Source organism: Bos indicus x Bos taurus, chromosome 28, assembly GCF_003369695.1.
Source record: "Bos indicus x Bos taurus breed Angus x Brahman F1 hybrid chromosome 28, Bos_hybrid_MaternalHap_v2.0, whole genome shotgun sequence".
Classification (NCBI taxonomy): Eukaryota; Metazoa; Chordata; class Mammalia; order Artiodactyla; family Bovidae; genus Bos; species Bos indicus x Bos taurus.
Genome location: NC_040103.1, coordinates 15361631 through 15387379, shown reverse-complemented (window position 1 = coordinate 15387379; position 25749 = coordinate 15361631). Strand labels below are relative to the sequence as shown.

The 25749-nt window shown below is 40.8% G+C and overlaps 1 protein-coding gene across 4 annotated transcripts in view; it reads left to right on the top strand.

Annotated features, from left to right (window-relative positions):
- The window catches only part of SLC16A9 (solute carrier family 16 member 9), an 85616-nt gene that overhangs the window by 20532 nt on the left and 39335 nt on the right, over positions 1-25749 (top strand). For 3 of the 4 annotated variants that reach the window (XM_027530601.1, XM_027530605.1, XM_027530603.1), the window contains exon 2: positions 16883-17115. In XM_027530601.1, the coding sequence (XP_027386402.1) occupies positions 16920-17115 (196 nt within the window). In that variant the 5' untranslated portion in view covers positions 16883-16919. Of the gene's footprint in view, positions 1-15481; positions 15793-16882; positions 17116-25749 lie in introns of those variants that run through there. The other variant, XM_027530604.1, reaches the window with a different exon arrangement.

Below are 25749 nucleotides of genomic sequence, written 5' to 3'. Positions count from 1 at the left end.
TAGCACTGATTTTTAAAGAGTAAACCTTTAATAGATACCTTGATTTTTAAATCCTCATTTAGGCTTTTTTTCCTTCACTAATATGCCAGGAGTATAAAGTAGCTCGGACTTGCCAGGTGGTGCTTGTGTTGAAGAACCTGCCTGCCAGTGCAGGAGACACAAGAGACCTGGGTTCGATCCCTGGATTGGGAAAATCCCCCATGGCAACTCCCATATTCTTGTCTGGAGAATTCATGGATAGAGGAGCCCTGGTGGGCTATAGTCCATAGGGTCACAAAAAGTCAGATACAACTGAAGCAACTGAGCACGCATGCAGGAAGTCCTCCCTTGACTACTGAGACAGTCTGATTAAGGTCGAAACAACTGGATTTACAGTTGTACTAAAATTCTTGTTTGGAGTTAATTCTCTTTTATAGCTATTAATACTGTGGAAAATGCATATAGAATTGTGCTGCTGCTACTGCTAAGTCACTTCAGTCGTGTCCAACTCTGTGCGACCCCATAGACGGCAGCCCACCAGGCTCCCCCATCCCTGGGATTCTCCAGGCAAGAACACTGGAGTGGGTTGCCATTTCCTTCTCCAGTGCATGAAAGTGAAAAGTGAAAGTGAAGTCGCTCAGTCGTGAATGACTCTTAGCGACCCCATGGACTGCAGCCTATCAGGCTCTTCCGTCCATGGGATTTTCCAGGCAAGAGTACTGGAGTGGGGTGCCATTGCCCTCTCCATATAGAATTGTAGATATAGAAATATATATACATATGTATATATGTGCATGTGTGGGCTCAGTCTCTGAGTTGTGTTTGACTCTGTGACCCTATGGATTGTAGCCCGCCAGACTCCTCTGTCCATGGGATTCTCCAGGCAAGAATACTAGAGTGAGTTTCCATTTCCTCCTCTAGGGGATTTTTCTACCTAGGGATCGAACACATGTCTCCTTCGTCTTTTGCACTGCAGGCAGATTCTTTACTGCTGAGCTATCAGGGAAGCCCTAATATATATGTGCCTGTATCTGTATAAAATAAGGATAACTCATATGGTTTTACAAGGAGTTTTAAAGTTAATTTACGAAGACAACATGTAGTTTCTTTTTCTTTTAAAAAATATTGATATATAACAAATTATTTTACTTTAGAAATCATAAACTGTGCTGTTTATGAAATGTCACTGGTAAGTGTCAAAACTGATCCAACGACTATTACTTTTGAAGGACTAACATTGGTGTTCAGTTGGTTCAGTTCAGTTGCTCAGTCGTGTCCGACTCTTTGCAACCCCATGAATCACAGCACGCCAGGCCTCCCTGTCCATCACCCACTCCCGGAGTTCACTCATACTCACGTCCATCGAGTCAGTGATGCCACCCAGCCATCTCATCCTCTGGCATCCCCTTCTCCTCCTGCCCCCAATCCCTCCCAGCATCAGTCTTTTCCAGTGAGTCAACTCTTCGCATGAGATGGCCAAAGTACTGGAGTTTCAGCTTTAGCATCACTCCTTCCAAAGAAATCCCAGGGCTGATCTCCTTTAGAATGGACTGGTTGGATCTCCTTGCAGTCCAAAGGACTCTCAAGAAGTCCAATTTCTCCAACACCACAGTTCAAAAGCATCGATTCTTCGGCGCTCAGCTTTCTTCACAGTCCAGCTCTCACATCCATACATGACCACTGGAAAAAGCATAGCCTTGACTAGACGGACCTTTGTTGGCAAAGTAATGTCTCTGCTTTTCAATATGCTATCTAGGTTGGTCATAACTTTTCTTCCAAGGAGTAAATGTCTTTTAATTTCATGGCTGCAGTCACCATCTGCAGTGATTTTGAAGCCCAAACATTGGTGTTAGGGTTATTCTATTCGAAAATATATAAATCAATACATAGGAAGTTTACGTTTTTGACCCAGAAGAAGCTTACATTATTTTAAAGCTTTATGCTACTCATAAATTATCAAAAATCAGTCATAATAGTTTTGACACTCTTGTAACTGCAGATGTTACACTTCTCACCCCTAAAACACATCATAGAACTAAAGTGCTTGAGAAATAGGAAAGTGAAAGAAGATGTGAAGTGATAGGAGAAGTCAAGAACTAGGTACAGGCATCATTACTTATACATCCTTTTTAAAATTTTTAGATAATAAGACTTTTAAAAATGGAGACAGGGCAGAGATGATGAAGGACAGGGGAGCCTGGCATGCTGCAGTCCATGGGGTTGCAAAGAGTCGGACACGACGGAACAACTGAACTAAAACAAATAGTTGATTTACAATGTTGTATTGGTTTTGGTTGTACAGAAAAGTGATTCAGTTTTATACTGTATATATAATATATATGTATAAAATGTATATATATACACATATAAATATGTATGGAGCATTCAGAGTCAACAAAAGAGTCTGAAATGCAGTGCTTGGGTACAATCTCAAGAACAACAGAATGATCTGGGTTCCTTTCCAAGGCAAACCATTCATCATCATAGTAATCCAAGTCTATGCCCCAACCAGTAATGCTGAAGAAGCTGAAGTTGAATGTCTCTATGAAGACCTACAGCACTTTCACCAACTAACACCAAAAAACAGATGTCCATTTCATCATAGGGGATTAGAATGCAAAAGTAGGAAGTCAAGAGATACCTGGAGTAAAAGGCAAGTTTGGCCTTGGACAAAATGAAGCATGACAAAGGCTAACAGAGTTTTGTCAAGAGAACACACTGGTCATTGCAAACACTCTGTCCCAACAACACAAGAAACAACTCTGCTCATGGACATCACCAGATGGTCAATACCAAAATCAGATTGATTCTATTTTTGCAGCCAAAAATGGAGAAACTCTATACAGTCAGCAAAACACAAGACCCAGAGCTGACTGTAACTCTGACCTTGAGCTCCTTAGCAAAATTCAGGCTTAAATTGAAGAAAGGAGAGAAAGCCACTGGGCCATTCAGGTATATTATACAGTGGAAGTGGCAAATAGATTCAAGGGATTAGATCTTGTAGACAGAGTGCCTGAAGAACTAGTCAGGAGGCAGTGACAAAAACCATCCCAAGGAAAAAGAAATGCAAGAAGGCAAAGTGGTTGTGTGAGGAGGCTTTACAAATAGCTGAGGGAAGAAGAGAAGTGGAAGGCAAGGGGGAAGAACTGAATGCAGAGTTCCAGAGAATAGCAAGGAGGGATTAGAAGGCCTTCTTAAAGGAACAGTGCAAAGAAATAGAGGAAAATAATAGAATGGAAAGACTAGAGATCTCTTCAAGAAAATTGGCAATATCAAGGAAGCATTTCATGTGAGGATGGTCATGATAAAGGACAGAAATGGTCAAGACTTAACAGAAGCTGAAGAGATTAAGAAGTGGCAGAAATACACTAAAGAACTATACAAAAAAGGTCTTAATGACCCAAATAACCATGATGGTGTGGTCATTCACCTACAGCCAGATATCCTGGAGTGTGAATGACGTCAGGTGGGTCTTAGGAAACATTACTACGAACCAAGCTAGGGGAAGTGATGGAATTCCAGCTGAGCTATTTCAAGTCCTTAAAAATGATGTGTTGAAGTGCTGCACTCAATATGCCAGCAAATTTGGAAGACTCAGCAGTGGCCACGGGACTGTAAAAGGTCAGTTTTCATTCCTGTTGCAAAGCAGGGCAATACCAGAGAATGTTCCAGCTATTATTCTTAAGGAGACTGAAATAAAACCAGACCACCTTACCTGTCTCCTGAGAAACCTGTATTCAGGTCAAGAAGCAATGGTTAGAACCCCACATTGAAAAACAGACTGGTTCAAAACTGGGAAAGGAGTATACATCAAGGCTGTATATTGTCACCCTGCTTATTTAACTTATATGCAGAGTACATCATGCGAAATGCCAGGCAGAATGAATCCCAAGCTGGAATCAAGATTGCCAGGAGAAATATCAACAACATCAGATATGCAGATGATATCTTTCTGATGTCTAAAAGTGAAAAGGAACTAAAGATCTTCTTGATGAAAGTGAAAAAGGAGATTGAAAAAGCTGGCTTAAAAGTCAGCATTCAAAAAATTAAGATGATGGCATCCAGTCCCATCGCTTCATGGCAAATTGATGGCGAAAAGTGGAAGCAGTGACAGATTTCATTTTCTTGGTTCAAAAATCACTTTGAATGATGACTGCAGCCATGAAATTAAAAGACACTTACTCTTTGAAAGGAAAACTATGACAAAGCTAGATAGCATGTGACAAAGCAGAGTCATCACTTTGCTGACAAAAGTCCATCTAGTCAAAGCTATGGTTTTTCCAGTAGTCTTGTATGGACGGAATGTTCGGCCATAAAGAAGGTTGAGCATGGAGGAATGGATGCTTTAGAACTGTGGTGCTGGAGAAGACTCTTGAGAGTCCCTTGGACAGCAAGGCGATCAAACCAAGCAATCCTAAAGGAAATCAACCCTGAATATTCATTGGAAGAAGTGATACTGAAGCTGAAGCTCCAATAGTTTGCCCAGTTGATGGGAACAGCCAATGCATTGGAAAAGACCCTGTTGTTGGGAAAGATTGAAGGCAAAAGTAGAAAGATGAAATGTTTAGATAGCTTCACTGACTCTGTGGACATGAATTTGAGCAAACTCTGAGAGAGAGTGAAGGACAGGGTATCCTGATGTACTCCAGTCCATAGGGTCATGACTTAGTGACTGAACAACAACAATGAACTTTAGTATGTACAGTATTCTTGCCTGGAGAATTCCAAGGACGGGGAAGCCTGGTGGGCTGCCGTCTATGGGGTCTCACAGAGTCAGACACGACTAAAGCGACTTAGCAGCAGCAGCAGTATATATTTCTTTGTCTGTATTTTAATAAGCATAATTCACAGTAATTCACAAAGAATTATTTGCTTACTTTCTTTTTTTTATCATAGCACCCAAAGACTGATTTGTTTACCTACGATTTTATTAGAATTCCCAGTTCTCAGAATCCCTTTCTCCCAAACTGTGGTAGCAGGTAATAAATGATGTATGTTTGGGGCAAAGGAACAATGGGGAAAGAACAATATGAACACTAGAACAGCTCTGGCAGAGCAGGTCTGCTCTTGAGTTTATAAAACTTGTTACCTGTATTGGAGTCAGAACTAAAACACAATTTCTAGGAACTTCTAAAAATTTAATTCTTATTGGAGTATGGTTGCTTTACAATGTTGTGTGAATTTCTGCTTTGCAGCAAAATGAATCAGTTATACTCTAGGAGCTTTTGAATGTGTTTTCTTTTGACAGATAAAGATTCACATGTGATAAAATTCACCCACCTACTGTGTACTGTTGAGTGGATCTTATTCAAGAGTTGTGCATACTATACCAAAATCTAATTTTAAAACATTTAAAAATAATTGTAGGACTATGCTGGTGGTTCAGTGGTTAAGACTCTGAGCCCCCACTGTAGGGGATGTGGGTTTGATCCCCGGTCAGGGAGGTTCCATATGACAAAAGGTTCAGCCAATGAATAAATAAAAATAATTGTAAAACATTTTCATCACTCCAAAGAAATCTTGTCCCTTTAACAGTCATTTTCCATTTCCACTCCTCAAACTTTTCCAGAGTGGCCACTGCCTTTGCATCCCCACCAGCAACACGTGATCTACCTCCTTGCCCATCCTTTAGAGCTGCCCACATGACTGTGGCATTAACGTGACTGAGGAAAGGTCATGAAACCCAGGCTAATTCAGACTTTTGACACTCCTCATGGATGGATGCCTAGATGAAGATAAAATCAACCTGGAATAAACTGTTTTCCCCCAGGATGTAGCCCATGATTGTAGGCCCTCAATTAAAATAAAGTAATAATTCAGCACCACATAATTTGGTAGTGATTGAGATTCAAATAAAAATTTGCTGTTTTTGCCTACTTTTGTTCAAGTAGAAAATGTATCTAGGAATCCTTAGACAGATATTTAATGGTAACATTCAAAAAGGAGTTACTAGAGAAAAATTACTGAGGCAGCTATGACTGAAAATAAGACCAAACAGTTGTAAATCACTCTGTATTTGACAAAAAATAGTGTAGAACATTTGTATACATTTCAGGGACAGGAAGCTTCTGTGTCAACATTCAGTGTTCATAAATGTCAAATACTCAATTCTGACATCCCATCCTATATCTGGGAGAATAGAAATTTTCAGCCAGTGTAGAGTTGAAATAACAAAGACTTGGCATCACTTGAACAGAACTGAATTCCATCTAAGATGTTAGAGCTTAAAAGTTTTCCATGAGTGTAATGTAGACTTTCATCAACAGTCCTTTTCATTTTCTGAAGCAAATGTCTTGCAATTTACATAACTCTCCTTTTCCTTTAACAGAACAAACGATAACTTTAGGAGTACATGCTATCCTTTATACTAATGATAATCTAATTTTGTTGAATGGTGTGATTTTATTATGGTGCATTTTATTTATTGTTCTTCTTTCTTGTCCGAGGGAGGTTTATAATAATATGTGGGACAGATATATTTTTAAAGACCAACATTTTTTACTTTATCAGGCATTTTATTTAAATTTTAAAAAGTCATATAATTTTTAAGGATACTTTCCATTTACAGTTATTACAAAATATTGGTTATATTCCCTGTGGTGTACAGTACATCCCTGAGCTTATCTTATACCCAGTTGTTTGTACCTCCTCCCCCCAACCCCTATATTGCCCTCCCTCCCCACTGCTGTTGCTGCTGCTGCTGCTGCTAAGTTGCTTCAGTCGTGTCCGACTCTGTGCGACCCCATAGACGGCAGCCTACCAGGCTCCCCCGTCCCTGGGATTCTCCAGGCAAGAACACTGGAGTGGGTTGCCATTTCCTTCTCCAATGCATGAAAGTGAAAAGTGAAAGGGAAGTCGCTCAGTCATGTCTGACTCTTAGCGACCCCATGGACTGCAGCCTACCAGGCTCCTCCATCCATGGGATTCTCCAGGCAAGAGTCCTGCCCACTGATAAGCACTATTAAAAGTTCTCTGTAGGTCTGCTTCCTTTTGCTGTGTTCACTAGGTGTATTTTTTAGATTCACATGTAAGTGGTATCATATAGTATTTGCCTTTCTCTGTCTGACTTATTTCTCTAAAACATAACACCCTCCAGGTCTATTCATGTCACTGCAAATGGTAAAATTTGGCAGTTTTTTGTTGCTGGATAGTATCTCATTGCATACATACTCCACATCTTCTTTCTCCAATTATCTGTTGATGGACTCTTAATTAGATTACTTCCACACCTTGGCAATTGTGAGTAATGCTGCTCTGAACATTGGGATGCATGTATCTTTTCAAATTAGTGTTTTTGTCTTTTTTGGACATATACCCAATAGTAGAAATGCTGGCTCACATGCTAATCTTATTTTTATTTTTTTGAGAAACCTCAATACTGTTTTCCACAGTGACTGCACCAATTTATGTTCCCACCAACAATGTACAAGGTTTCCTTTCCTCCACATCCTTGTCAACATTGTTATTTGTGTTCTTTTGGATGACAGCTATTCTGACATAAGTGAGGTGATGTTTAATTGTGGTTTTGATTTGCATTTCCCTGATAATTAGCAATATTGAGCACCCCTTCATGTGCCTGTTGGCCATCTGTATTTCCTCTTTGGAAAAATATTTATTTAGTCCTTCTGTCTAGTTTTTAATTGACTTGTTTTATGTTTTTTTTGATGTTGAATTGTATGAGCTGTTTATATATGTTGAATACTAATCCCTGATCTGTCATATCATTTGTAGATATCTTCTCCCATTCAGTAGGTTGATGACTATCTTTAGTGTTATGTTTGGATTTCTTTTTCTTTTTTGTGTGTATATTTATTACAGATTTTTGGTTTGTGGTTACCATGAAGTTTTTAATATAGAAGTCTGTATTTATATGTGCCAGTTTTAAGTTACTGATCTCTTAGTTTCAAATTCATTGTAAAAACCCTGCATTTTTACTCTCCTCTCCTTATAATTACTGTCTTTGATATCATATTTTACTTTTAATTTTTTGTGTATTCCTTAACTGTTTCTTGCGAATATAGATGATTTTTACTACTTTGGTCTTTTAACCTCTCTTGGGATTCCCTGGTGGCTCAGATGGTAAAGAGTCTGCCTGTAATGCAGGAGACCTGGATTTGATCCCTGAGTCAGGAAGATCCCCTGGAGAAGGAAATGGCAACCCGGTCCAGTATTCTTGCCTGGAAAATCCCATGGACGGAGGAGCCTGGCCAACTACAGTCCATGGGTCGCAAAGAGTTGGACTGAGCGACTTCACTTTCACTTTCACTAGATTGTAATGTGTAGATAATTTCCTACCTTTACTGTGTATTTTCCTTCAGTGAGCTTTTTCATTTTGTGATTTTCTTGTTTCTAGTTCAGGCCTTTTCTTTTTCACCTAGAGAAGTTCTATGAACATATGTTGTAAAGCTGGTTTGGTGGTTCTGCACTCTTCTAGCTTTTGCTTGTCTGTAAAATCTTTGATTTCCCTATCAAGTCTTTTCAAATTGTCTTTCAAAATAGCTTCTGATTTTGAGTTTTATAAGATGTCATCAGAGTCTGAAGTTAACACAGGTTAAAAGATTCCAAACTCTCAAAGAGTGTACTAGAATATACAACAATACATGTAGTATATAGAAGCATATTTTCATACAGTTACATGAACAAGAGTCCCAAACTTTGAGTATACTCATGGAACACTAGTCCAAATGTTCTGGTACTTATTGCTCTTGTTTTTTTTTTAATTTGGCTGCACTAAGTTTTAGCTGTGGCATGCAAGCTATTAGTTACAGCATGTAGGGTCTAGTTCCCTGACCAGGGAGTGAACCCCAGGCTCCCTGCATTGGGAGTGGGGAGTCTTAGCTTCTGGGCCACCAGGTAAGTCTTGATCTTGCTATATTTTGGGGGGAAAAAATCCACCATTTAGATTATATAATGGGTTATTAATGCCAGGATTTATTACAAAAAGTGTGGAAAGAATCCTTTCTTGGGGCTCTAAACTCAAGCTTCTTGGGATACTTTGCTCTTAAATTTCAGTGGAAACTGCTGTCTTTCTAATATTTTCCTCTGTAAGCCTTTGAAGATCCACTCTTTTCGCTTTACACCAGAGCTGCTAAGCTTGTTCCTGATTCCAGACCCGTATTTGTCTTGATCCTCTTGCTGAGCCACCCTTTAGTGAGTTTCTACATTATGTTTTAGAACTGACCTGCTTTCCCACTTCCCTAGTTAAGACTCCACCGTCCAGTGCAGGGAGTGTGGGTTTGATCCCTGGTCCAGAGACTAAATTCCCACATGCCGTGCTTCACCCTATGCTGCTGCGGCTCAGTTGTGTCCAACTCTTTGTGACCCCATGGACTGTAGCCCCCCAGGCTCCTCTGCCCATGAAATTTTCCAGGCAAGAATACTGAAATGGGTTGCCATTTCCTACTCCAGGGGATCTTCCTGGCCCGGGGATCAAACCCACATCTCTTGCACCTCCTGCAGGTTGGGTTGGCAGGTGGGTTCTATACCACTAGCATCACCTGGGAGACCATATCGTTGGGAATGGCCAAAAAAAAGAAAAAGAACCATTCATGAGGCCTTCCACTCCCGCTCCTGCCTTGATTGCCTGCATTTCCCTATGACTCCTAAACATTTACTGCCCACCCAACCTCTGTGGCACTTCCCCATATACTCTTGTGGATGCTTCTTACCTTCCTAATGGGCGTATAAGCTCCTAGGTGGCAAGGCCTATGCCTTATATTTCGTCTGAGGTCCCTTGGTATCTATTGCAATATAATTTAAATTGAAAGTGATCAAAAAATTTCTGGAATGAGGATCCCATTTTTATAACACAGCATTTCTGTAAATATTAGGATAAACAGGCCTAGTGGAAATTGCAGTGACTTAATTTTTGGTTACCTTTTATTGGAATATAGCTGCTTTACAGCAAAGTGAATCCACCATATGTATACATAGATTCCCTCCTCTTTGGATTTTCTTCATTTAGTTGCTCCCAGAAAGCACTGAGTAGAGTTCCCTGAGCTATACCATGGGTTCTGATTAGTAATCTATTTTGTACACAGTACAAATAGTGTATATACGACAGTCTCAATCTCCCAATTTGCCCCACCTCCCTTTTCCCTCTCTTGGTGTCCATATGTTTGTTCTGTACATCCGCGTCTCTATTTCTTTTTTTTTTTTTCCACGTCTCTATTTCTGTTTTGCAAATAAAGTTCATCTATACCATTTTTCTAGGTTCCATATGTATGTATTAATATATAATATTTCAATTAATTTAGCTGTTTATTCACAAGAATACCAGGGAAGACATTTTATCATATTGGATCATAAGCTATGAAGAAGAATTAGTAAGATGAAATTTTCAGAAAAAAATGGTAATTCCTATCTATATTTCCTTATTTTGTGGTCATAGACTGTACACCTAAGGTTAACCTTTGACCCAAACAGGATTAAGCTGGGTGTGGATAGTTAAAATAATCAACTTGAAATTACTGCACACTCACAGCACGTTTATTCTGTTGCACTTAAAAGAAACAAATGCCAGCTAACTTGAAATAATTTACTAGGTTAGCTCTGAGAATGAAATGGAAGGCTGGAGGAACCAGGCCTGGGTATCCCTTGGGAGCCAAGGTAGTAGGATTAGACAGAGGCTTTCTTTAATGCACTGCCACTAGGATCAATAAATCCCAGATATTTTTCTTTTATTAGAACTTGCACTCAAGCTCAGGATCCTGGGGAAGAGGTCCTACTGGCCTTGCTTGGTTCAGGTTCTACTTTATAGGTCAAGATCAAAGACCTCTTGATTAACAGTCCCACCAACCATCTATCCATGAGGAAAGACCCCCCAAGTGCTCCAAAGAAAATTGGTTACCATTACAACAAAGAGAAAAGGCTAGTCTAGTTGTGAAGTCACCTTATGGAATATAGAAAATCAGAAAAAGCAGGTGAGAGACATCTAAAGGATAGCAGATTACAGGAGAAAGATGTTGCCCTGACAGAAAATAAAAAACCACTAAATGGTATTTTTCACCATGTTCTGTTCAGACTACCTGTGTCTCAAATTCTGAGACAATGAACAGTCAGAAGCTCTTAGCCAACTCTTTAAAAAACTTGTCATTCTAGTCCCGGTTGATACATATGGGAGCTTTGTATTTCAAAGATTTGCTCTCCCAAACATTTACTGTGACAAGAATTTCTCTGGCTCCTGTCCTATGTGTTGAAATGTCACTCAAGGCAAGGCAAAGCAAAGCAAGGCATGGCCACAGGTATTTGGTGTATAAAGGCATTTCTGTCTACTTCAGTTTGAAAACTTGCAAGGGAGATACTCCTTACCTTTTCACTCCCCTTCCCTTTCCCTCCAGAAAACTCTGACTTTTTTTAAGATCATGCTGCTTTGCCTTTGTAAATGTGTACTTTTCCTGGACACCTGTACCTTGAAGATTTAAATGAAGGACAATCTCTTATACATTAAAAAATTTATTTATTTGTTTATTTATGACCGTGTTGCTCAGAGGGTAGAGCGTCTGCCTGCAATGCAGGAGACCTGGGTTCGATCCCTGGGTCAGGAAGATCCCCTGGAGAAGGAAACAGCAACCCACTCCAGTACTCTTGCCTGGAAAATCCCATGGACAGAGAAGCCTGGTAGGCTACAGTCCATGGGATCGCAAAGAGTCGGACACGACTGAGCGATTGCTTGCTTGCTTGCTTGTGCTGGGTCTTCGTGGCTGCGTGGGCTTTTCTCTAGTTGCAGCAAGCGAGGACTACTCTTGAGTTGTTGTGTGCAGGCTTCTCATTGCAGTGGCTTATCTTGTTCTGGAGCAGGGACTCTCAGGTGCGTGGGCTTCGGTAGCTGTGGCTCCCAGGCTCAAGAGCACAGGCTCAGTACTTTTGGCCCACAGGTTTAGTTGCTCCTTGGCATGTGAAATCTTCCAGGATCAGGGATCAAACCTGTGTCTCCAGCATTTGCAGACAGATTATTTACCACTGAGCCGCCAGGGAAGCCCTGCATTTGGTTTTTTATACAACCTTTTGGCTTCATTAGGTATTTGGTTGTTGAAGTCATACATTACCTGGTTTACGGAATTAAGACTATTTTTTCTTTAAAAGGTACTCTAAATAGGAATTGCAGACACCACTATGTTGTCTCTAGAAGGAACAGAATTTATTATTTACTTTTACAATAGAGTAGGTACTGGAGAGAATAGACTTCTCAGGTAGGGGCATATCTGAATACTTCTAAGGATTTTTATATTTGCAAGTATTCTGTCTGCTAACACAGTCATGTGGTCTGAAAGACTAAATTTTAGACTCTACAGTTTTGTGCACAAATTGTAATATTTCTTGGTTTTCAGTTATGAAATATTGAAAGTTAATTTGTACAAAAAGCTGTGGCAGGTGGTGACGTGATTTTTGCCCAGTACTTTGAATGTCAAAGTGAAGAAATTCACCGAGTCGCAGGTAAATTGATGGGTATAGCTATGGCTCTCTTGAAAAAGAGAAAGTGAAGTCGCTCAGTCGTGTCCAACTCTTTGCGACCCCATGGATTATAGCCTACCAGGCTCCTCTGTCCATAAGATTTTCCAGCCAAGAGTACTGGAGTGGGTTGCCATTTCCTTCTCCAGGGGATCTTCCTGACTCAGGGATCGAACCCAGTTCTCCTGCATTGTAGGCAGAGGCTTTATTGTCTGAGCCACCAGGAAGTCTCTTTTAAGGTAGCCAAATTCCTCACCATATAATTAGGGACATGCATGAATGGAAGAATGATATTCCTACTCTCTTCACCTATTTGTTGATGAAACTACAGCCAAGAGAATGGTTTGGCAAAATCTGTGGATGAAGAAGACTCTTTGAACCTGACTGTGAAACTGGCATGGTGAAGGGAGACAGAAGGTAAAGATGCCTGGGAGGCCCTGTTGAGGGCGGGAAGCTCAGGCCTTGGGCCTCCAAATCCATTACCATATAGACTACTTCAGAATTTATAAAGAATGAATGTTTTCAAATTTTTTTAAAATATAATTTTGATACCAAAACCCAGTCAAAACTAAAAACAAGAGACAAATCTCACTTATGACTTTAACCCTCCCCCAAAGAGACTGACATAATCAAAATAGAGCATGAATCAGGGAAGTTTTAGTCTACTAACTCAAGGATGATTCAATAGTAGAAAATAGAGATTTTATTAAAATTAAAAAGAGAAAAAAATCACAATCATCTCCATATGCACTGGAAATGCATTTGAGAAAAACATAATACACATTCTTTATAATAACACTTGAAAGTAGAAACTTTTGTCCTTAAGTTTGTGGAATATATCTATCTGAGCCTCAGAAGCAATACCATGGCACTTGAAGGCTTTTCCATTAAAGTTAGAAACTGGACAAAGATATATACTCTGATTATTTAATATTATTCTGTATGCCTTGTCTCACACAAAGGCAAAAAAAAGATTAGACATATGAGAATCCAAAGTAAGGGGTTTGTAGATGGCTATATGACTGTATTATATTATCAGTTGTATATACCCAAGAAAATCATCGAAGAATCTAATTCAAACAAAAGATTTTATAGTAAGGTAGTAGAATCCAAAATTAACATACAGATAGTAATAGCTTTTATACATACAAACAGAGGTAAAGAAATAAACCTAATTATAATGTTAGCAAAAAGAATAAACTATATAAAAATAAAAAGAAACATTGAGGAAAACTTTAATAAACACTAGAACACAAAATAGATTGGACAAATGCAAAGATATGAAATGGAAAGTAGACTCAACATCATAAAAGGAATTTTCCCCCTTAAATCAATTTATAATTTAATTCAGTCATAATGAAAGCACTATCAGATGTTAGAATCAAACTGATTCAGAAGTTCATATAAAAAAGTAAACAAACAAGTGAAAGTCTCTCAGTCGTGTCCAGCTCTTTGCAACCCCATGGGCTATACAGTCCATGGAATTCTCCAGACTGGAATACTGGAGTGGGTAGCCTTTCTGTTCTCCAGGGGATCTTCCCAACTCAGGGATCAAACCCAGGTCTCCCACATTGCAGGCAGATTCTTTACCAGCTGAGCCACAAGGGAAGCCCAAGAATACTGGAGTGGGTAGCCTATCTCTTCTCCAACAGATCTTCCTGACCCAGGAATCAAACTGGGGTCTCCTGCATTGCAGGTGGATTCTTTACCAACTGAGCTATGAGGGAAGCCCAAACAAACAAGAGCCAAGACAATATTGAAAAGGTGTGCAGTGATAGACAGGAAAGAAAGTATTTGCACTGAAACTTGAAATATATTAAAAATGCTTAAGGAATAATTCTCTGGTGCTCAAGTGGTTAATTCTTTGCACTGTCACTGCTGTGGGTGCGGGTTCAAGCCCTGGTCAGGAAACTAAGATCCCGCAAGCCACATGGATGGGCCCAAAGAAAGAGAAAGACTTAATAGTTAAACAAATTTGATAATGATGGGTGACTAGACAGATCATTGGAACAGAAAGAAAAATCCAGAAACACCCATATATACCCAAGAATTAGATAAGAATTACAACTGACTTTTCACCTATGAGACAACACATATCATTCAGAGAATGCTGAGAAATGCAAGTTAAAGCCAACAAATTGACAAAAATCCTGAAGTTTCACTGCACACCCAAAGTTGCTGGGGCTCAGATAAATTGGTTAAATCCCTTGAAGTCAATTTGCTAATACTAATTACAATTACAAATCTATATTTGTAGTTGGCTCAGCAATTCTTTTCAGATATGTATAAAGATATATGTGAATGTGAGGTTATTTATTACAGCATTGTTTTTCTTTGGGAGCAGTGGTTAAAGAATTTAGAATTACTGGAACACAACGTAGCTGAAAGAAAGGAGTGAGGATGGTTATTACGCATTGATGTGAAAGATCTTCAAGGTATTTTTCAAGTGAGAAAAAGCAAGACACATACCAATATAAATATAACATGCTATTTTTTGTGTGTCTAAAAAAATTAGAGGGAATCTATATTTGAGTTAGCTTAGACCCGGGTTCGATCCCTGGGTTGGGAAGATCCCCTGGAGAAGGAAATGGCAATCCACTCCAGTACTATTGCCTGGAAAATCCCATAGACAGAGGAGCCTGGTAGGCAACAGTCCATGGGTTCGCAAAGAGTCGGACACGACTTAGCGACAGGGCTATAAGGCTATGTATTTATGTTAATTCTGTGTGAGTGCGTGCTAAGTTGCTTCAGTTCTAGAAAGATACAAGAGAAACAAGAAGCGTTGGTTACCTTTGAAGGGTATGGAAATTAGACAGGAACTAGGTAGAGGGAGACTGTATATCGTCTGTCATTTTTTTTTTTCCATTTTGAACCAAATGAATGTTTTGTTGAAAAGAGGATATCTAAGACTATTTGCTTGTTTTTGCTTGTTATATTCATAAAGAAACTCTTGAAGGGGACTTCCCTGGTAGTCCAGTGGTTAAGAATCTACCTGCCAATGTGGGGGACATGGATTCCATCCCTGATCTGGGAAGATCCCACGTGCCATGGAGCAACTAAGCCCGTGTGCCATAACCACTAAGCCTGTGCTCTAGAGCCGGGGAGCAGGAGCCACAATTACTGCAACCCAAGTCTGGAGCCTGTACTCTGCAGCGAGAGAAGCTCCTGCACTGAGAAGCCTGCGCAAGGAAGACCAAGTGCAAAAAAATAAATGAATATGTTCTTTTGAAAAAAAGGAAACTCTGGAGGGATACTTGAGTTGGTGAACATTGTGCTGTGCTGCCTATCCTCCCTCCAGACCCCCTTTAGGAATGAAAGGTTTCTTGCCCCTGAAACTGAAGGGCTGCTGACAGATGGCTTCAGGTAACAGCCCCCAGGGGTAATGGTTGCCCCTTTTGAACAGAGTCACCACACCCGAGGTCACGCCCCCTTCCCAGGGGACCTGCAATTGGTGAGTTATCAACATGGGGCTGTGAAGGGCCAGCTCCTCTTGCCCCACTCAGGGCAACTCTGAGAGGTCAGCTGGCTTTGGAAATCTCCTTAGCCCTTAACTCGGTATGGTGGCTTGCCTTCTCTTGCTGCTCTCTGTTCTCTTCCATTGAGAACACTTTTAATAAACCTGCTCTTGCTAAGAGTCTTCTTCATGGGGAACTCAACATGCAACAAGAATCCAAAACAGTCATTTCCTGTGGCTGGCTTGGGGTGGGAACCTGGTGAGTGGGGATAAATTTGGGAAGGAGACTTTCCACTCTATGCCTTTTTAAAAAATTTTGAAGTGTAGTTGATTTACAGTGTCATGTTATACAGCACTGTGATTGAGTTGTACATATATTGTGTGTGTGTGTGTGTGTGTATATGTATGTATATATACACCTACATATGTATATACATACACACACATATATATATTCTTTTTAGATTCTTTCCCTTATAGGTTATTACAAAATATTGATTATAGTTCTCCATGCTATACAGTAGGTGCCTGTTGGTTATCTATTTTATATATATGAGTCAGACACAACTGATCGACTTCACTTTCCCTTTTCACTTTCATGCATTAGAGAAGGAAATGGCAACCCACTCCAGTGTTCTTGCCTGGAGAATCCCAGGGATGGGGGAGCCTGGTGGGCTGCTGTCTATGGGGTCCCACAGAGTCGGACACGACTGAAGTGACTTAGCAGTAGCAGCAGTGCATATGTGTTTATTCCGAACTCCTAATGTATCCTTTTTATAATATAAAAAACATTTTTTGGAAACGTGGATATAGTACTTATTCAAATCAGAAATAAAAATTTTAAAGTTAACTTGATATGTCAGTGATCTCTTATCCTTTTCCTTGTGTATTTTTAGGGAACTTTTTAATATTTTAATTTAAGAGGAGCTATTTTAAATCTAAAATACCATGCCTTACCATACTCTAAATATGCTTTTTCTTTTTTCTTTTTTTGCGTAGGACCCAGTGAGAGACGCCTGCTTGACTTCACGTTACAATGGAATTTAAAAAGCCACCCGATGGTGGCTGGGGCTGGGTGATTGTGGTTGTCTCCTTCTTTACTCAGTTTTTGTGTTATGGGTCACCGTTAGCTGTTGGTGTCTTGTACATAGAATGGCTGGACGCCTTTGGTGAAGGAAAAGGAAAAACGGCCTGGATTGGATCCCTTGCAAGTGGAGTTGGCTTGCTTGCGAGTAAGTGGATAACTTTGTGCTTCTCCTCACTCATTAATCGTTTAATTACGTAATTGTTTCCTGGCTCATTAACACTGTACAAGGCATAGGAGGCTACAATTTTTTTTTTAAAGTATAATACCTACTTTTCTGCTTTCACTGAGATTATAAACCTCTCCTTCACTGTTATAGTGTGTCTGACAGTCATGTCTGACTTTTTGCGACTCTATGGACTGTAGCCCACCAGGCTTCTCTGCCCATGGGAATTTCCAGGCCAGAACAGTACAGTGGGTTGCCATTTCCTTCTCCAGGAGATCTTCCTGACCCAGGGACCAAACCCAAGTCTCTCGCATTGCAGACAGATTCTTTAACATCTGAGCTACCAGGGAAGCCCTCACAGTACTAAATCGTGTGAAAATACAGAAATTCCATAAGATATTGAAGAATTCATAACTTTATTCATTTATTTGCTGCTGTGTACTAGGCATTGATGCTGGATATGAAAGGATGAATGGCTAACACATCATTTATTTCTGTCTTAAAGAGGTTCAGTCTAGTAAGACACAAATACTTCCACAAGTAAGAAAGATACAAGGGTGTGAGGACAGTGATCCACGTCTGTCCGATGAATGCTGGTGACCAAAAGGCCAAATGTTTTGCATTAGTCCTGGAAACAGTTCCTCTCTGATTCAGATATACTGTGATCAAATTGCATGTCCTACATTTGTGTCACCTTCTTAAGAAAAATTTGACATGGCAAAGGATAGTCCCATCTCACATTGATGATGCCATTAAGGATTTAAATGCAGTGTTATGTATGTGATGCATTTTGTGTGACCTTTATGTAATGTATCCAGAAGTAATATTCTTGATTAGCACTTACCAAGTATGGTACAATAGTGATTCTTAACATCTTTAGAGAGCATAGTGGAGGGGCTTTTTTTTTTAAGGGTTATATGCACTTCAATTTCTAGAGTTGCAGTTTGAACTCCGCAGTATATTTAGTGATTGTCAGTCTAACTTACTTGGAACTGGTTAAGAACAGACATGCTAAAACGTAGCCCTGGAGTCTCTTTCTGTGCTTTGAACTTGACATGATGATTCATTGAGCAAATCACAATCTGTTCTTATGGGAAAATAAGGACAACGCATGTGGTGATTTATAAGATCTTTTTGCAGCTCTACAATGATTTCCAAAGAAAATGCAATGGCTATTCCTTCTTTTAAATTTGTTGTCTTTCCTGATCACTAAAGGGGACTTCTTAGAACAAAATAAAACATAAACAGTTGCTTCCAACTGATTTATTACCTTGTTAAATTAAAAACAAGACTTGAAAAACAATGCTGGATCATCTGGCCATGTCAGATAAGATAACTAAGCATAACTAAACAAATGAAAATAACACTCGTTATAAGCTTAAGAAAAACAGGAAACATTTGCCAAGATTTGTTTGAAAGAATTTTTCAAAATGTGGGCTGTTTGTAAAGCTGTCAGAGGACAAGTGAATGGTGGTTGATATGTTTGAGAGTATAATTTTTAGAAAATGATCTGGTGAGAAGAGAATTTTTAAATGTTTTCCAATTAGTCATCATTTCTATTAGCAAATTCAAAGTTAAATAGGAATGCAATTACTTGCCTTCCAGCCAGAGTCAAAGGGTAATTGAAATACTACCTCTATTAGCACATACCTGGAGAACAGCTCTTTTTCATGAAGTTTGTCCAGGTAGGACTTGAGGGTTTGAGGGCTCAGGGAAGCTAAGATCATCTTAGGGATGGGTAGGGTGGTCAGAGCTGACGTTGAGATTCTGAACTGTGGCTCTCCACTTTCTGCAGGTTCCCCAGTGAATGATTAGTTTGTCTCAGGGCCACGAGCAGCCCTCTTCACTTATAGGCAGGACCAGATACGTAATTTGCAAGCCCATGTGCGAAATGAAAATTCAGGACCTTCTGTTAAAAAAGTTAAGAATTTCCAGATAGCAAGAGCAGGGCAGCAGACCAAGTGCATGGCCTTTTTTAAAGCCAAGTCCTGTCCCGCTGGTTGGGCTGGAGAGAGAACATCCCACTGAATGTCCAGGGAGTGAACAAGTACTGAGGGAAATGTTGGGCTGAAGTCAGAGTTAGTCTGAGCCCTGGCTCCACTACCCTGTAGCTGAGGGACCACATGCAATTCACTTATCTTCAGTGTCTACAGCTAGATGAGGAGACACTTAGACCAGCTAATCAAAACTTTTGAAGATAAGCGTAGACTGTGGAGACCAGAGGGTTCCAGAATGAGGAAGCAGTGAGAAGAAAATGCTGACAGGACACCTAAGACTTACAGGTGTGTGTGTGTGTGTGTGTGTGCGCGTATGTGTGCATTTGCACGTGCCTGTGTGCACTTTAGTTAGTGGTCACTGAATATCCACGTTGTTGGCCTCTCTTGGCTCTTTATAGCACAAATTAGAGGACAAATCCTGAGAGCTATGGTAATACAATGTGAGCGAGAGGTGTTGAGCAGTGTTTGAGCCACATTCAGCTTCTACTTTGTCTACCACTTTGTCCTACGAAGAAACAAACAGATCGGTACTACCTTGGAAACAGGAAAAGTACACCTCACGATGTTTATCAGTGATTCTTTTTCTTTTAACTCTATTAACTTACTTACTCTTGGCTGTGCCGAGTCTTCGCTGCTGCACATGAGCTTTCTCTAGTTGGTGGAGAGTGGAGACTACTTTCCGACTTCTCATTGCAGTAGCTTCTCTTGCTGCGGAGCTCGGGCTCAGCAGTTGTGGGGCACAGGCTTAGTTGTCCCGTGGAATGTGAGATCTTCCCGGAACAGGGATAGAACCCATGTCCCTTGTCTTGGCAGATGGATTCTGGACCAGTGGACCACCAGGGAAGTCCTATCAGTGATACTAAAATAGGGAGATAATCAGAATCATTGGCAGAAAATTTCAGCATATAAACGCCTAGATTAGACCTTAGGTATTCTAATTCAGTTTATAATGGGGCCCACATACATGATTTTTTTTTCAAGAAGCTTCCAAAGTGATTTTCAAGTTGGAACTACCACTGGCTTAAGCCCTCTCTACTTAGATTTCATTCTGGCACTTTTTTGATGTTTTTCAAATATATGATTGCCGTTGACTTATTTAGAAAGAGAAACACTGTAGGTTTGTGGTTGAATGTGTCACTGTGCTCATTCTGTCTAAATCATGACAAATAAATTGTGTCCAGTGTCTGCAGTCTGGTGTTTGCATCCTTTTTGATAAAAATTAATATAATTTGTACATATATATGTGTGTGTATGCATATATGTATTTATATAAGTACATCTTTGATAGTTGTTCTTCAAATTTAGGAGCATATATGAATTACTTGAGCTTTAAAAAGCCCATTTCTTACTCATCAGTGCTGTGAGGGTGGAGATGGTCCCAAGAATCTTCATTTTTTATCATTAAAAAAATATATATGTATTTATTTATTTATTTGGCTGCTCAGGTATTAGCTGAGGCACACTGGATCTCTGATCTTTGTTGCTACATGTGGGATCTGGTTCCCTGAGCAGGGATCAGGCCTGGGCTCCCTGCGTTGGGAGTGCAGAGTCTTAGCCACTAGACCACTAGGGAAGTCCTAGGAATCTTCATCCTAACTAGCTCCCCAGATGATTCTTCTGCAGCAAGTTATATCATAGCCAAGAAACATGAGTTGTTTTCTCTACCCAGTTTTGTCCAGAGAAGGTCTGGTAGGTGTCATCCTTGACCAATTTTGTGATCCAACCTCTGGAGATGACAGCTGAGCAAGTATATCTACACACGGACATCACCAGATGGCCAACACCAAAATCAGATTGATTATATTCTTTGCCGCCGAAGGTGGAGAAGCTCTATACAGTCAGCAAAAACAAGACCAGGAGCTGACTGTGGCTCAGATCATGAACTCCTTATTGCCAAAATCAGACTTAGATTGAATAAAGTAGGGAAAACCACTAGACCATTCAGGTATGACCTAAATCAAATCCCTTATGACTACACAGTAGAAGTGAGAAAGAGATTTAAGGGACTAGATCTGGTAGACAGAGGACCTGATGAACTATGGACGGAGGTTCGTGACATTGTACAGGAGACAGGGATCAAGACCATCCCCAAGAAAAAGAAATGCAAAAAAGCAAAATGGCTGTCTAAGGGGGCCATACAAATAGCTGTGAAAAGAAGAGAAGTGAAAAGCAAAGGAGAAAAGGAAAGATATAAGCATCTAAATACAGAGTTCCAAAGAATAGCAAGATAAGACAGCCTTCCTCAGCAATCAGTGCAAAGAAATAGAGGAAAACAGTAGAATGGGAAACACTAGAAATCTCTTCAAGAAAATTAGAGATACCAAGGGAACATTTCATGCAAAGATGGGCTCAATAAAGGACAGAAATGATATGGACCTAACAGAAGCCAAGGATATTAAGAAGAGGTGGCAAGAATACACAAAACTATACAAAAAAGATCTTTATGACCCAGATAAATCACGGTGGTATGATCACTCACCTAGAGCCAGACATCCTGGAATGTGAAGTCCAGTGGGCCTTAGGAAGCATCACTACAAACAAAGCTAGTGGAGGTGATGGAATTCCAGTTGAGCTATTCCAAATCCTGAAAGATGATGCTGTGAAAGTGCTACACTCCATATGCCAGCAAATTTGGAAAACTCAGCAGTGGCCACAGGACTGGAAAAGGTCAGTTTTCATTCCAATCCCAAAGAAAGGCAATGCCAAAGAATGCTCAAACTACAGCACAATTGAACTCATCTCACATGCTAGGAAAGTAATGCTCAAAATTCTCCAAGCCAGGCCTCCGCAATACGTGAACTGTGAACTTCCAGATGTTCAAGCTGGTTTTAGAAAATGCAGAGGAACCAGAGATCAAATTGCCAACATCCGCTGGATCATGGAAAAAGCAAGAGAATTCCAGAGAAACATCTGTTTCTTCTTTATTGACTATGCCACAGCCTTTGACTGTGTGGATCACAACAAACTGTGGAAAATTCTGAAAGAGATGGGAATACCAGACCACCTGACCTGCCTCTTGAGAAACCTGTATGCAGGTCAGGAAGGAACAGTTAGAACTGCACATGGAACAACAGACTGGTTCCAAATAGGAAAAAGAGTACATCAAGGCTGTATATTGTCACCCTGATTATTTAACTTATATGCAGAGTACGTCATGAGAAACGCTGGGCTTGAAGAAGCACAGCTGGAATCAGGATTGCCAGGAGAAATATCAATAACCTCAGATATGCAAAGGACATCACCCTTATGGCAGAAAGTGAAGAAGAACTAAAGAGCCTCTTGATGAAAGTGAAAGAGGGGAGTGAAAAAGTTGGCTTAAAGCTCAACATTCAGAAAACTAAGATTATGGCATCCAGTCCCATCACTTCATAGCAAATAGATGGGGAAACAGTGGAAACAGTGGCTGACTTTATTTTTCTGGGCTCCAAAATCATTGCAGATGGTGATTGCAGCCATGAAATTAAAGGACGCTTACTCCTTGAAAGGAAAGTTATGACCAACCTAGATAGCATATTCAAAAGCAGAGACATTACTTTGCCAACAAAGGTCTGTCTAGTCAAGGCTATGGTTTTTCCAGAAGTCATGTATGAATGTGAGACTTGGACTATAAAGAAAGCTGAGCGCTGAAGAATTGATGCTTTTTGAACTGTGGTGTTGGATAAGTCTCTTGAGAGTCCCTTGGATTGCACAGAGATCCAACCAGTCCATCCTAAAGGAGACCAGTCCTGGGTGTTCATTGGAAGGACTAATGTTGAAGCTGAAGCTCCAATACTTTGGCCACCTGATGCGAAGAGCTGACTCATTTGAAAAGACCCTGATGCTGGGAAGGATTGAGGGCAGGAGGAGAAGGGGATGACAGAGGATGAGATGGTTGGATGCCATCACTGACTCAATGGACCTGGGTTTGGGTGGACTCTGAGAGTTGGTGATGGACAGGGAGGCCTGGTGTGCTGTGGTTCATGGGGTTGCAGGGAGTTGGACACGACTGAGCGACTGGACTGAACTGAACTGAAGTATAGCAGGAGTACCTTTGCCAAGCAACATACAAATTCTACTTTTTAGAAAATACTTGTTTAACTGTATTTATCTGGCTGCACCAAGTCTTAATTGTAGCACGTGGAATCTTTAGTTGTAGCGTGTGAACTCTTAGCTGTGGCTTGTGGGATCTAGTTCTGTCACCAAGGATCGAACCTTGGCCCCCCTGTATTGGGAGCATGGAGTCTTAGCCACTGAACCACCAGGGAAGACCCACAAATTCTGTTTTTCATCTGTTTGTCCCTTTAGTTTGGAAAGTGCCCCTTGTGTGTCTGGCAGTCACCTTCGCTTACTTGATCCTCATAACAATACACGGGGTGTGTGTGTGTGTGTGTGTGTGTGTGTGTGAAAATCACTCAGTCATGTCTGACTCTTTGCAACCCCATGGACTATACAGTCCATGGAATTCTCTAGGCGAGAATACTGGACTGGGTAGCCTTCCCGTTCTCCAGGGGATCTTCCCAACCCAGGGATCGAACCCAGGTACAATACACTGAAGTAGGCGTTATTGTCCTTAGGGTTTAGTGACCTGCCCAAGGTGAAGTACACTATCTAAGGGTTTTTTCTGACCTGTTAAGTCTGTTTCTTCATCTTTAAATGGGAGATCATCAAAGTACCTACTTCATAGGATTGCTTTGTAGAAAAACAGAGATGGTGCTTGGCAGCAGAAGACATCTTCTCTGCTATGAGTCGTTTATAATCTCAGGAAAGAGGGGAAAAGAGTAGTGATCCTGAGATATCACCGCAAATACCAAGAATAGCAAGAACAAGACAGTCTGTATGGGCTGGGCAAGGCAGATGGGCAGAGAGAGGGCAGTCTATGCAGAGGCCATGTATGCAGAGCCCTGGTGTCTGCATTGCACGTGACATGGTCTGGTAGAGTAAATTTGGCTGGAGAAGGAGAGATTGTGTTAGGTATGACACAGATGTGTTAGGTATATAACATTGTGTTAGATGGGGGAGCCTGATGGGCTGCCGTCTTTGGGGTTGCACAGAGTCAGACACGACTGAAGCGACTTAGCAGCAGCAGGTATAGCCAATAGGTGTGACAGTTGGTGTCAACTTGGCTAGGCTACATTCTGTGGTTGTTGAAACACTCATGGAGGTGTGGCTGTGAAGGTGTTTTATAGATGTGCTCTAAGTCCATAGTCAGTTGACTCTAAGTCAGAGAGATTATCCTGAATAAACTAGATGGATCTGATTCAATTTGTTGAAAGACTTTATGAGCATAAGGGAGCTTTTCAGAAGAAGAAATTCTGCCTGCGGGCTGTGGCTTCATCCTGTGGGAGAGAGTTCCAACCTGCCCTTACTGATGCCTATCCCGTGGACACCATGCTCGCCTCACCAAGCCCCACAACCACATAAGCCACTTCGTTGCAATAAACCTCCTAACGTACGTCTACTTCTGGTTCAGTTACTCTGGTCAGAATCTGAAGGATACAGAAGGAATGGAAGGTCAGTGAACTAAAGGGCAATCATGGCCTTATGTATACATATTTTGCTGTTGTTGTTGTTGCACTGGATCTTCCTTGCTGCACACAGACTTTCTCTAGTTGCAGAGCTTGGGGGCTACTCTCTAGTTGCCATGCATGGGCTTCTCATTGTAGTGGCTTCTATTGCTGTGGAGCAAAGGCTCTAGGCGTGCAGGCTTCGATAGTTGTGGTTCGTGGGCTCTAGAGCTCAAGGGCTCCAGTAGCTGTGGCACATGGACTTAATTGCTGCTCCATGTGTGGAATGTTCCCGGACCAGGGATCAACCCCATGTCTGCTGCATTAGCAGGCTAATTCTTATCCACTGTACCACTGGGGAGGAAGCCCCTTTATTAATTTTTATTGGAGTATATTTGTATTACAATACTGTGTTAATTTCTGCTCTACATATATACAGTGGAATATTATTCAGTCTTTTATTAAATTGAGAGAAAGCACTCTTTGGTTAGATGTAATTCTTCAAATTCAAGGAGAAGGGTGGGGCCATTTTTCCAACAACAGAGATGCTGATGGAGCAGAGAGATCTTTTGTTCTGCAGTTTTGTACTCCAAATAGATTGAAGAGTCCCTTCCCTCTCATTTTTTGCCTTATGCTATGCTATGCTATGCTATGCTATGCTAAGTCGCTTCAGTCGTGTCCCACTCTGTGCGACCCCATAGACGGTAGCCCACCAGGCTCCGTCGTCCCTGGGATTCTCCAGGCAAGAATACTGGAGTGGGTTGCCATTTCCTTTTCCAGTGCATGAAAAGAGAAAAGTGAAAGTGAAGTTGCTCAGTCATGTCCAACTCCTTAGTTCCTTTAAAGGTCTTCAAATTGCTAAGGAGTCAGTACATCTATCCCTGGGTTAATATAATGAGTCAGTATAGCCAACAGATTTGCTGCCTGAGTTGCAAATGTTGGCAGAGCTGAGTTTGAGTGTATCCATACAATTTTACCCCCAAGTACTGTAGACTCCTTTGTGTAGGGCTGAATTTCTGCCTCCTGTTACATTGGCCCACTCCCAGCGTGCTAGGCGGGTCTACGGTTGATTGGTGCGAATCATGTAGGTTTTACTGACTTGAAAAAAGCAAATGTGTGTAATATGCCAAACCAAC